The following is a 14,207-nucleotide window of genomic DNA, read 5'->3' on the forward strand; positions in this document are numbered from 1 at the left end:
CTGAGTGCTTTTTACATTATTCTGGGACAAAGTGACTCGAAACGAAGAGGATCACAAACATTATGCCATAGCAACATACAAAAGGAATTATAATAAGTATAATCTTTTAACGCTTGCTAACATTTTATCGTAAATGCCATTTAACACAACACATGCTAATATATATAGGCTATATAAGAATGCGAGGTGCTTGTTACACACAAGGTTTATTGTATAGATAAACATATACAGTTACCACACAAGCAAGCGAGTGTAATCATTGACAAAGCATATTGTTTTATTATTACGACAAAAATTTACAAAAAGATGTTCTTACGAAAATATTTGAGAACGTTTAAGAAATGTTTGAGAATCGCACTTACGAACATTCTTACGAACTTCCTACAATTTATTTTAAGAACAATCTTATACTTTGTCTTAAGAACAGTTTCGTGAATCCGGCCCCTGTTTCTTTTATTATCTTGCAGTTGTTTTATAAAAGCAACATGGCACTCGAAGCTTAAATGTACATCGTGCCAGATTTGAGGCAGTTCATAAACAAGGACATACATCAAAAGTTTGAAAGAATTGCTGATATGAAACAATCATCACGCTAGGTGTGGCTTACCTTCAGCGAGTCAAAGCATGCGATCACCCTTCCATTCTCCACCTGGCAGCTTTTGGGCGGGTGCGCGAATTTGCATTCCTCGTCGCTCCTCGAGCACGTCCCCCTCTGAAACTGCCGGCACACCTCCAGCGTCAGCCATTTTGTGTCTCTCATGGAAGCGATGTTTAACGCCATATCAAAGCTGTGTTGAACCAGAACCTTTGGCTGCTTCAGTAAAAGGAATTGCTTTGATTTGTCTCTAATAATCTACGAACGTGCGCTGTTTTTATACGTGGCTTGCTGCCGTTTGTTGATGGGGCTCTTTAAACAGAGATGTGACATTCAGAGCCCCGCTGGCAGGAGCATGGGAGATGGCCGCTATCAGTAAAGCTGTCAATCTCTGACGAGTCACTCGTCAGTCATTTAGTCTCAGGTGCACAACATGGACATAACAATAAGAACATGCTCCAGGACATCCGTCTCCTCTTAAGTGAGTGTGCTGATGCTGGATAACTCTATTTGAAGGCAATGGCTCTCTTCGGAATAATGTAATATCGCTCTGTGAATGAACGTGGCGTGCCGTTTCCTTGTGCTTTGGCAAGACTGAGGAGATGAGATGTGTTCCACGTGATGTTTCACTCTTGGGAGTCGTGTGGACACTACGTGGAGCCAGAAGCGATTGAGGACAGTCTTGGCTTAAGGGATGTGAGCAGCTTCAAGTAGGAACATCGTCAGAGAAGGCACTTCTGTCGGGGATCTAGAAAAGAGCACAGGCCAAAGTTTAATGAGGGATAGAAAGAATTCTGATATAAACACGAATAGAGGTGGACGACACTGGTTGATAAAAGTGATAAAACAGTAGAACAATTTCAAACAAGACTTTGTATTGTCAGTCATACATAGACAATCAAAGAGACTTATTCCAGAAAAAAACCTGTCCATATAAGTATTGTTGTTATATTCAGACATTTAAAATGTTAAGTCATTCTGTCTCCACATGAAAACTATCTGTCAGATCCCACACAGAAGAACAGAACATGAGAGGGAGAAAAAGCAGACACACAGTGGCACAGATGGAGAGCACACCCCACACATTAATTTAAAGACCTGGTGAGTAATGCCATCCTTTAACCAACAGAAAACCAGCAGTGTCGATATTCCTGCCAGCCACCAAACACCCAGTAACAGACAGAAACAGATGCGTTTTCCAGACGTGATGACCTCAGTCAACGTGTGCCGCAAGACCTCCACCCAACATCACGCTTCAACTTAAACCCCAGATACACAGACAGACAGACAGACACACACACACAGACAAAGAGAACCACACAGACAGGAAGACACACAGACAGACACACACACACACACACACACACACACACACACACACACAGACAGACAGACAAAAACACACAGACAGACAGACACACAGACACACACACACACACACACAGACAAAACCACGCAGACAGACAGACATACACACACACACACACACTGAGAGACAGAACCACACACACAGACAGACAGACAGACAGACAGACAGACACACACACACACACACACACACAAACAAACAGACAAAGAGAACCACACAGACAGACACACACACACACACAGACAAAGAGAACCACACAGACAGAAAGACATACACAGACAGACACACACACACACACACACACACACACAGACAAAACCACGCAGACAGACAGACATACACACACACACACACTGAGAGACAGAACCACACAGATTGACAGAACCACACACACAGACAGACAGACAGACAGACAGACAGACACACACACACAAACAAACAGACAAAGAGAACCACACAGACAGAAAGACATACACAGACAGACACACACACACACACACACACACACACACACACACACACACAGAGAGAGAGAGAGACAGAACCACACAGGCAGACAGACAAGTGAAATGATGAAGATGATATGCAGTAGTACTGCTAGACTCAACAGTGAAATAGCACACGTCCTATGTCATGACTTCTGAACCATGCTGCTGAATAAAGCTCTTTCCTCTCAACATCTGGAAATATTTTCTTGTGCAAACTAAAGGAGGGAAGAGTAAGCGGAGGGACGGGTGGACAGGTGGGGGTGGTGCAGTCAGATGAAACAGGGCTGTAAAAACCTGCAGCTGGCCCCTCCAGATTCTCATTGCTGTGTAATGACAGACACGTCCCATGTCTTCTGGACACAGGCACTATGATTGATTCACTTCATTATTAGACGAGTGGTCATCCGCATCCTTCTTTTGTCTTTCACCATTAACACACAGCGAGCATCAGAGAAATCTAATGAACTTGAGTGCGTCTTTCACTTCCCACTCCTGTTGCTAAGGGTCTTTTTCCTCCATCTATTTCCCATAATGCCTAGCAACCACAAGAGTGCAGACGCAAAAAGATCTAATTGAGCCGTAATGAGAGAAATCGAACACCCTTTAAGAAGAAAGCCACAGGTGTAGCTCAACAGACACACAAGCTTATGTATATAACGCAGAAAGAACGACTGTACATGTAAATCTGTGTGCGAGTCTTTCTTCAGTGGAACACAAAAGAAGATATTTTGAGAAACGTCTCGGTGGTTTTGTGTTCATACAATGGAAGTCAATGGGGTTCAGTGTTGTTCTTCAAAATATTTTCTTTTGTGTTCTGAAGAAGAAACTTGTGTACAGGTTTGTCATGACATGAGATGAAATGAAAGAATGTTCATTTTTAAGTGAATTACACCAAAAGATAAGCCAAGATAACCACAACCAGTCAAGTGATCCAGGTCTAAACTGTCACATAGCAGTTTCTTCATGACATAAAGCTTTATGGTGTGACTGTAATGTGAGAATCATTATTTCAGCTCTTGAAGAACACATTCGTAAAGCTTTCACTTTGGCAAAACTTTAAAGGAGAGACTGGTTTCACTCACGCTCAGACTGAAAGCGAGCAGGAACACTTGAAAAGGAAAAAGCCCAGTGTTTTCAATCGCCGCTCATCCGTCACATGTGCCCGCTGGTCTATTATAGTTTCACTATTATAAAATTAAATGGCCTGCCATACTCGTCGCTCACCGAGTCTCTACGGAAAGATTTAATTTCATAGCTGTCCCCCGGAGAGTCACCCATAAAAAAATGGGATAGAAATCATGTCAGACGTGACCTCGTGCAATTAATCCTCTTGTATTTTTAGAAGTCAGAAAGACGATGGTCTAATTTATGAGGTGAATGACAGTTAAATGATTTTTCAGTAATACAATCTGTCAGACAGAAGTGCTTTAAAGCTTGTAAACTGACATAATAGAACACCAAAGTCTTGAGTTTTACAGGCCGCTTTCTATCAGCTCTCCGTTCAATGTGAAACCATGTGAACAGAAGTCCGGTACTCATAAAAAAAATCATGAAAACCAAACTGTGTTTTATTGGTTGGAGCTGCTGTAGTAGTTCAAGGCAAATGAATGCAAATGTGTTCATGTCATCTGATGGGTTAACTCAGGTCAACACAGAAGAAAAACATGACATTAGGGCCGGGGCGATTAATCGAAAAGTAACCGAAACCGACATTCAGGACGTCTAATCGACGTAATTTTCCCGTTGCTATTGTTATTTCGATTACTTTCCTTTTAACATCCATGTCGACGGGTGCCGCTACCTCACTTTTTTCTTATAAAAGCAAAAGAGACTTAAAATACTGCATTATTTCTGGACGTACACACATGTAAGACTTTGAAACTGTAAGTGGTCTTTTTGTACGTGTGTACACTCACAATAACATCAAAACGTAAAATAAAGAAAATTAATGATCAGTCGTCTCTGTCTCCACTCCCATATTTCTGAAACGCATCACTAAACTGATCCAATACTCTGCAAATACTTATCACACAAACATAACACGTATGTCTAAAGAAAGCTTAAAATGTCTAAGATTCAGATTGAAATCAAATATTCCATGTTTATGTAATATGCATGGAAGACAGGTACAGTTGAGAAATATTCTTCCTCTCGTTTTTGCTAATGTTTATTGATCACAGGACTTTTAGTCCAAAAATGTGCATATTGAGGGAAATATAGATATACTGAAACACGTTTACTTCATATTTCTTTAGGCAGACCGTTGAGTTTTAAGCTCTGTTCAACTATAAAAACTCAGTTCAAATTCATCTGTTCCTTTCATGCGACAGCTCTTATGACTGCAGGACGTGTCTCCAGGGTCCTAAAGTACACCCCATTTCACAGAGCACGTGCATACAGATGAATTGCTGATTTGTGTTGCATTTGTTCTCCTGTCTTCAGCTGCATCAAAGGCAACGTTTCCAAAAAATAACACAAAGATGTGTATTGTTCAAAATGTTCAATAAATAACCATAAATAGTTCGTATTTCCTTATTTTAAAATAATATGAGATAAGAAATTTAATTAGAAAAAATATATTTACTGTACAAACCATGTCAGTGAACTACGTCAGTGAACTACAGTAAAAAAACTAAGAAAAACAAATAAATAAACAAAAACAAAATAATCGTTCAATAATCGTAATCGAGAGAAAATGTTCAATTAATCGAGATTTCGATTTTAGGCCAAATCGTACAGCCCTACATGACATGATCATTATCTCACGTTTAACTTCTCTTTTATTTCATAGCTGCCACAAGACTCTTTTTAGTATTTAACTACACCAAAAACTGAAATTCGTTAATTTTGTCTCTCGGTTTCAAACATAAAATTGCAGGTTCTTTTACGTACTCTTATGACGTCAAACTGACATTTACCATATCGTACCCAACAGCTCAACTTATAAATTATAATTATTAGCAAGGTGAATCGTGATAAAGAGACACTTACTTTTAACATACTTGCTCAATTTTTTATGAAATCAAAAAATGTGCATCTTCAATAAACTAAGAGGCAGAAATGTGTACGAGTTTGTGAATGGCACGTTTGAACCGTGTTGAAATTCTAGACTTCAGGTCATGCCTAAACGTTTGTAGCAGTGAGTGATTATAGAGTTTTGACAGACAGACAGTTGTAATGATGCAGGTATGAGCGTAGTTGAGGGCAGACAGGTGGTGTTCAGGTAGGAAGGTGTCGGTGTTATCCTTGTTATGACCTGCAGAGATTAGCGGTGTCTGTGAGCTCCGCCTCTCTCACAATGAATAGCGCTTCCAGGCTTTTTTTATAGGACAACACATTCCACAGATCTATTAAAAAATAAAAATAAATCTGACTGAGACCCAGACTTTACATGCATGACATCAAAACTCACCCGACAGTACTCACTTTTGTAATACATGTAGTGAAACATTGTTTGCAAGAAATAAATGTTTGTCAAAACTTGTTCAAATTTTGGAACAATACAAGAACAACTGTTCACAATCCAATCAATTCCCAGTGGTTAAAATCACACCCTTTCAACATTTTGTTTAACTCAGGAATATGTTACATTAATGTAGAGAAATAGAATTTAAGAAAGTTAAATGTCGAATTAACGTCGAGCACTGGGTGCTGAAAGTAGCTTAGCCGCTAATACAAAGAGTGCAGAAGGACTGATCCATGTACAGATTGAATGAGTGAGATCCTCTTGAGCAGATCATCGAGCCCTTCGTTAAAACTGCAAGCTAACCAACAGATCTGAACATCCAAAACAACAAATACACAACATAACTTCATCTGTACACACTCTGAATGAAAACAAAACATGCACTTGAGCTTTCTAAACTGAAACCATCCATCAGGTCCTGAAGATGAATGTGAAGTAATCCAGCCTCACACCAGACTTTACGTAATCCACCTGCCATTACATCACATCACCCATGTCTTCATTAGAGGTTAGACATTTTCACGTAACTTCCGGACTCCACAGAATCTAATGAGTTGTCTCATATACCAACCCGTTCTCACTCCCGACTCGTCACATATTGACGCTCGATCAGCGCCCCTTGGCATCACTTTTTAATGTGCAGGGTACCCCTTTGGCATCGTTTTTCGATGAGCGGGGAACTGCATTGCTGTTTGCTAAATGCTCCACACCGAGACACGTGCAATTCTTAGCATTTCATAATTATTTGTGGTCTTAAAATTTTGTAGCACCTAACACCACCTTACCGCTTCTCAAACATGCAAAACACAACACGCAAATGAAAGTACAGTCGACAGATATTTATTGCACAAACTGACCAAAATCAATGTTAAAGTATTACAAACAACTCATGTCACACACCTTTTTTCACCGAAGCCGTACGATAACTTTATATGAAGATGCATTGTCTGTGAATGCACACAGTTCATTCAAAAATAAACCGGAACATTAGCTAGATGCAGTCGATCGCGGGAGCCAATACCGTTTCACGTTCAAAGCCAACGAGACACGGGAGAGCCAATGGTATCGAAGCTGACATAACTCTTCTTCTGGAGGCAATTTTTGAACGTCTGTTGTTTGGCTCACCAGATCTGAGATTTACGGTGGACGTGATCGCTTTCGCATCTGTTCCTCGTACAAATCGATCGTTTCGCGTTGGTACCCATGGAATATCTGTATTTTTGAACAACATTGTGACTGCTTATATCTTGCGTTTTATATTACGATAAATAAACTGTTTCATTACTTGCTTAAACTGCCTGAATAGCGTCATTTAAATGCAATTATACTGTCCGTTAAACTAAAATCAAACCCCGAAACATCATCATTGCAAATGATATACAATTTCACGTCTAAAAATGATGCCAAAGGAGTAGCCTGCGTGTTAAAAAGTGATGCCGAGGGGCGCTGACCGAGCGTAAATATGTGACGAGTCTGGAGTGAGAATGTGTTACATATACTGACTCACAAGCAAGCAATAAGGTACGAGAGGCTAGTGGTTTATTGTGAATAAATCACAACTGAAGGGTGTTGTTAGTACGACACGGAGCCTTGTAATACAGCACTAGCCTTGACAACTTATTGCTTTCATAATATAGTTACCACACAATACAAACATTAAAGCCAAAAAATATGTATCAATGTCAAATTTCATGAAGTAAAATCACTTAAAGCCTTCCTTCAGCTGGGAAAAATAGTCCCTGATCGACTGTAACCAGCAACAGAATGTTTTGCTTACGTTGGTAAGGGTGCGTGGTAATACCAAAGAGAACATAACAAGATGCACCACAGTCATTACAATGAATGGAGAGGAATGCGACGCTCAATATGGCCGCCCTAGCGAAGAAAGTCACGCCTTACAGTAAAAAGATTAAAGATCCAATCGTCAATCGATAAAGACTGACGATTCTCAGGGGCAGAGCTCTGACTTAGAAAAAGGTGATTTTTAGCTCAATTTAAGCTTTTAGCAAACCAAAGTTGAATCATTGATTTGGAAATATGCTATTTAATTGTGATTTTTGCCAGCGAGATGGGTTAAGGCTGCCTTCCACCATTCAAGGAGATCGGACTGCTGACTTGCTATAACGTAAATAACTGCCCAGAGGTGTTGCAAACATGGCCGCCGCATGGCACAAACTCCATAAGCTGACTTTGGTAACATACAGAATGGTTAGGTGAAGCGGTCAAAGCTGTGTTTTATTGCTAATAGAGCACAGCTGTCGACCAATCAGAATCAAGGACTGGAACTAACCATTTTAACATTTGTTTTTGAGGTTGAGAGCTGGATTTTATTGATTTTGTTAAATGAAAATTCTTGCTTTCTTTTTTTGAACCGGTGGCTTCATTTTGCATGTGACAAGAAGAAAAGTAAATCATCAGGAAATTATTAGGAAACGTCAGTAAGCAGACAGCAGACCGTTATTTCACACAAGTGTACACAATTCATTATATATATACTGTATACCAAAACTAACTCAAGATCAATGTCATATAGAGTATATGAAGAAGAACAAATCTGATGCTATAGCAGCACATGCGGCTCTCAGCAGACTTTATTTGACGTGGTCAGCAGAAGTCATGAGATAATAGTCTTAAAACTGAATCTCAGTGACATAAGTTATTATCTTCATAACACCGAAGCCGCTTTTATCGCGCAGATCATCGTCTCTGGTTTATTTATAGCTGGTGGACGACAGGCGTGCCGGGCTGGTACTGCGCTCATATCCTCAGGCTGTGTGAAACTTATGTACAATTTCATTAACAACATCATTTAGGCACTGATATGATCTACTTAGCGACAGAAAGACATATGCGGTGTTTTTGTAGAAGCTATTTCACGACTGATACAGGTTTCACTCAAGAAGCGCTCGCATGTGACGATACCCTAAATTAGTTTTAAATACATAAAAGGGGGCGGTTTCCCGGACAGGGATTAGTTTAAGACAGGACTAGGCCTTAGTTTAATTAGACAATTTAAGTCGTTTTAACAAACATGCCTTACCAAAAAGCATTACTTTAAAACAGCACAAAGGCACGGATGAATTTTACGTTATGTCAGTGCAAGTTGTTTTCAGTTTGGACAGCTCTCTTCAGTTTATTTTAGTCTAGGACTAGTCTAATTCCTGTCCAGGAAACCACCCCGAAAGGCTATAATGCAGATCTTATGTTTAGATATTCTCTCGGTCTACGGAAAACATTAATTTGACATAACACAAGTGTTTGACAGCACGTTAGAAAAATGTTGGCACAAAGTCAGGTTTCTCTTTTCAAGTGCGCAATACGCCTGCCTCTCTTAACTGGTCTGATAATAAAGGGTAATTTGTTCTCGAAAAACGTCTCACAGCTGTTAAGCGTTAAAAGGTGAAGGCTAATTACCTTTCCACGTTTGTCTCGACGTGTTTCTGATCGATTTAGAAGGCTGCTGCTCCTCTCAATGCAAATATAGAGTCGGTGGCTGTTTTCATAGCTTTTTTTTCTAACGGGAAGGGCAGAGTCAGTCAGCCTCTAAAAAAAAACACCTTCTTCCTCTTAACACATTTGCCAACTGTTCCACACAAATGCGGCCTTTTCCTGCCACGGCACAGCTCCTGAACTCTGAAATCTGCACTGGACGTGTGTAAGATCTCAACAAACGTGAATAGGAAAGCTATCACACTTCGTCACGTTGAAATAAAAACCTCTTGCCAAGACTGGACCATTTCTATTCATAGCACACAAAAACTTCCACAGCGATGAGAAACGGCTGCCAAAGAAAACAAAACTTTATCTCACAAAAAATGCTGCGAAAAAACTCTCACAAATGTGCGTTTGGTTTGTGGCCGACCGTAAAGATGGAAAAGCATCAATATAATCCAAACTACATTAACAAACTTGGAAAAAAAGGAAACTGGAAAGGCATGTGATATAGAATGCACATGGGACAAAGACAGGAATAAGACAACTTACTGACAACTCCACACTTCCTCTCAGACCCCCCCCCACACACACACCCCGGCATGCGTGCAGCATATTGCAGCAAAACCGACAGTTAAACAAAAATTGAAGAGCGAGACTCTCCACTCCTCCCACCTTACAATAACGGAGCCTCCTTCACGTTTCAATCTCTTCTCAAGTTAATCGTGCAGGTAGCGGGTGTGAGGACGGTTTCAGTCTCTCCTGGTAAATCTGTCATTCCCCGCGTGCGCTCGTGAGCTGAAGGCCCATGTCGAGACGGGAAAGCACCAGCACGTCTCGCTGCCGAACTATCCGACTGAAACATTTCCAGCCATTCCCACACCCCCCTCCATCCTGTAACCAACCCCTTCCTGCCAGACTGCCTCCGGCTAGGGGCCGCCCATCCGTCCTCTAGCCAATAGCGTTCCGCATTCCCTCTCTGAGGCTCTGTTGTTGGCCGAGTTTCCTGAACTGACAGGCTGACCTCAGAGCTTCAGACGACAGCCTCCTCACGCTCACAAATGCTGTCTTAAAAAGGTATTTCCCCGATTTTACACCATAGCAACAGAGAATCTGAGAAAGCATATACAGCATCTGAGATTAATCGATGCTAAACCTGTCACTGAAAATGATTTATTAGGACTGTCATTCAATAAAAAACTGAATTAATTACACAAGACATTAATATTTATATTCATATTAACTGGTCTTTATAATTAATACAATACATTATCATTATTAATGTATAGAATATATGAAACTATATAATAACTATATATAATTGAAGATATTACATTACGGTGCCAGATTAGTGAAGCATTGACGTCTGACTAATTGATTTAAAAAAACATCTCCAGATGAAATGCAGTTTCTTGTTGTTTTTTATTATTGACATTAAATTATCATATTAAACGAATAACTCTGTAAACAACTACTGTAGAAACATCACATTATTATAGCTTTAAATTACAATAAATTTGCCCTCAAGGCAGTGTTTGTATATTAGTCACATTGAATTCTGAATTCTCATGCGCATCTACATCAAACCTCAGCATCCCTGCCTCCCTCCAAGGTCTCTGCATCCCCTGGCAACCCATCGCTATGACAATGAGCATGGTTACCGCAGGGCGATGAGGACACGTCTCCTCCCCTATCTTCGTGACAGGAAGTCTCTGGGCATCACGTGAGGGATGATGCAGTGGGGCAGAAGTGATGAGTCAGAGCCGCTTCTATCCAAATCAATAGAACAGCTGTAGCCTTCAGCTTTTAGGGGCTCTCGTTCCTGCAGCCACACTGCAATTATGTGACAGTCCGAGTGCTTTTTACAAAAGCCAACACGTTAAAACAATGCATGGCTTAAACACCAATGGAGCGAGACGCGCACTCGCTAATGCGGCTGCAGACTAACCCCGATAACCCGACTGTCAACTCTTTCTGATTAATCTCAACACTTTCACTCCTGTGGGGAAATGTCTGATTTAACCCAAATACACCGTCACCAAACGCTTTGCATGCTAGCATAATTCAAAAACACATTAAACGTTACTGCACGTGCATTTTACGCATCTCTCACAGGAATTTGTACGTATTTTATGAATAAATTTGAAAAAAGTGGATCATATAAATGGAGTTAAAGCAGAACATACCAAAATATCCAATCGTACCAAAATATCCAATCGTAACGAATTCATACAAATTATACACCTTATAAAACACTTACTGAGATTGTGTGTGTCGAGAATCAAAACAAAACGTGCATTTGTTGTAAATGTGTTCGCTATGAAAACCGTTAACAGATTAAGGTTTGGCATCACTTACTGTCACTGGTAAATCATTTCACCTATGACATCATTTCTGATATAAAACAACCGGCCAACTGTGTTGAGAACATGACATCTAATCACTTACAGATGAGACGTCAAGTCTACCATTTGATTCCAAGTTCTTTTCCTTCTTTATTTGGTCTGAGTAATACAGCTTTTTTGCTACAAATATCGATCGTACGCTCTTGTGGAGCACTGGTTAATGATTATTACTTCATCAAATGTGTCATTTTGTCTTGTTGTAAAGAAATGCAAAAAACAACGGGTTTCCGGTTTCGAACCAAGATCGATTCTTAGCAGCATACGGATCTATCGAGATGATGCAATTTAGCCTGAAAACTGCTTTGTCAAAAAGTGACTCAATTAAGATATCCGTGTGGATCTGTAGTCAAACTATTATTTCCTCCAATGCACACAGTGTAAAGTTTACAATTAACACCAGTTTTACAGTGTTTCACTTCTGCATAAAAAGGATTCAAGTGTCTGCTACGCACATTAATGGAAACGACAGCTACACAATGTCCCTCATCAGACATTCTGACTGACACTTAAATCACAAGATGAAAGATGCAAGACGTGCAAATAAAAATGAGATGATAGAATTAAGATTCCTATTCAGGTCATACCTGCATTATGCTTACTGGGATTTAGAAAAGCATCTTAGCATACATCCTTTTCCATCTTATATCTCAGCAGTGTCTCGGGTAGCTCATCCTTCATCTGACTCAGACACCACAAACCAAACAGCTCAAAAGAAACGTGAAACATGACAACTACATATTATTGGACAGATATGCTACGTCTGAATGTATTATGTTTGTGCAGTAGTATGTTTTGGGTAGACTGGGGTATATGTAGGCCTACATACACGATTATTCCCATCAATGAATTCCTATCACAACAAGACACTTTTGAAACGGGTCACATCTCGTCTACATAAAGACCCAACGCGCGGGTATAAGGAAGCGTTTCAGCTGTATCGCGTCCTGTGTTGCTTGCGTTATGTGATGACAACAGTGCCTTGTTATTGCTCTCACGCGCTCAGCGCGAGCACAGGGTGTGGCGCGGGATTTGTGTTTCGTGACACCCGGAATCCAGTGGCACCGATTTGAATGTATATGTTTCCGTATTAAGAAGACATCGGTTTACGGAGGCGACGCATGAACTGACGTGATTTATGCCTTAAAATACCCCTCGTGGCGACGCGAGGTAAAGTCGCTTTTTAAAAACAAAACTACCTCGACATGTGTCACATTACAGTTGTCATTTTTTCTGTAAATAAAAGTTCCCTCTTTCTGATTTCAATTTAGACACCACCCCAACACATGACTTTACAGACATGAATACGTTACTATTTCACTCATAAACTGACGTGATTTATTCCGTTAAATTCCCCTGAAATAGCGATGACGAGCGGAAAAGGCCGTCACTATCAATTTAAACGTTAAAAAGAGGCTGAGGCACGAGCTTTCCACTATTTTTGAAACGAAAATTTGCTCAATTTGAATACATTACGTGACGATATAAACTTACTGACGTCGTTATCCGACAGAAATCGTCGAGACCGAAGCACGCGGGGATCGACGCGTGATTTGTAAACTGACGCAATAAATTCTGTTTAATTCTCCTCACGAAGCCATGACGCGGCAAACGGTATCAAGTTAAACCTAACCAACAAGCTTATTTTAGTCATTTAAACGAATGCAGCCTCGTATTTCACGTTAACGGTGATTTATGTGTCTGTCTGGCTCGCTGGTATCGCGCGCAGACCCGGACCTGGACTTCTCGCGCTCGTGCCTTTCTCGGTGGTTTACTACAGCCGTGTCGGCATCACTGGGCGACGAAGCCATAGATAACGCGCTCTCTGCGTGCAATGACACAGGCATTTAAAGCTTGCGTCGACGCAACGCTCTGTCAAATAACGTTTCGTCAGCGAGTTTTTCTAGTTAACGATGTTTAATCGCTGGTATACCTGCCGCTTACCTGTTTACCGTGACCCGCCGCTGCCGTTTCTTCACCACAAATCACGCAGCCAGCGCGAATTCTCGATGAAAAGCCGCCGTGCACGACTCGTTAGGTCATTGGAGTTAAGGCTTGTGTCTTCACCGAAGTGCACATTCTCGTCGGTCCACGCGAAACGCGTTTTGTCGGGAGACTGGTTTAGATTTTACACCCAACTCAAGTTTAGTTTACCAAGAAGCTGCTCGTGCAACAAGCTGCTCTCTGACAGCTCGTGGGAGGAGGGACCAAGTCATGTGACAGGGCCGGGGGGGAGCTTGTTTTTTTACTGGAATATACGTTTAATTCGTTCTCTCGTGTCTTTTAAAGCATGTTTGTGTGTTTACCACTTTAAAACGCTGTCGTTAGTACAGGTAGTTTGTGATCTTGTCGAGGGTGTCGCCGTGACGGTCTTTCTTTACCCTCCTATTTACAGTGTGAGGTGGTACGGTCCGAATGAATGTCAGGAGCCCTGGGAAGGGCAAGGGTCTGCTTG

At 40.9% G+C, this 14,207-nt stretch overlaps 1 protein-coding gene across 8 annotated transcripts in view; it reads right to left on the minus strand.

The window, feature by feature from the left end:
* The window catches only part of mbnl2 (muscleblind-like splicing regulator 2), a 45,962-nt gene extending 32,020 nt beyond the window's left edge, over positions 1 to 13,942 (minus strand). For 4 of the 8 annotated variants that reach the window (XM_057330774.1, XM_057330772.1, XM_057330775.1 and 1 more), the window contains exons 1-2: positions 13,697 to 13,942; positions 608 to 1,343 (exon numbers count right to left, since the gene is read on the minus strand). In XM_057330774.1, coding sequence (XP_057186757.1) covers positions 608 to 781 — 174 coding nt within the window. In that variant the 5' untranslated portion in view covers positions 782 to 1,343; positions 13,697 to 13,942. The remainder of the gene's footprint in view (positions 1 to 607; positions 1,344 to 13,696) is intronic. The other 4 variants (XM_057330779.1, XM_057330776.1, XM_057330780.1 and 1 more) reach the window with 1 other exon arrangement.
* Positions 13,943 to 14,207: the final 265 nt, after the last annotated feature.

This window comes from Triplophysa rosa, linkage group LG4 (genome assembly GCF_024868665.1).
Source record: "Triplophysa rosa linkage group LG4, Trosa_1v2, whole genome shotgun sequence".
Lineage (NCBI taxonomy): Eukaryota > Metazoa > Chordata > Actinopteri > Cypriniformes > Nemacheilidae > Triplophysa > Triplophysa rosa.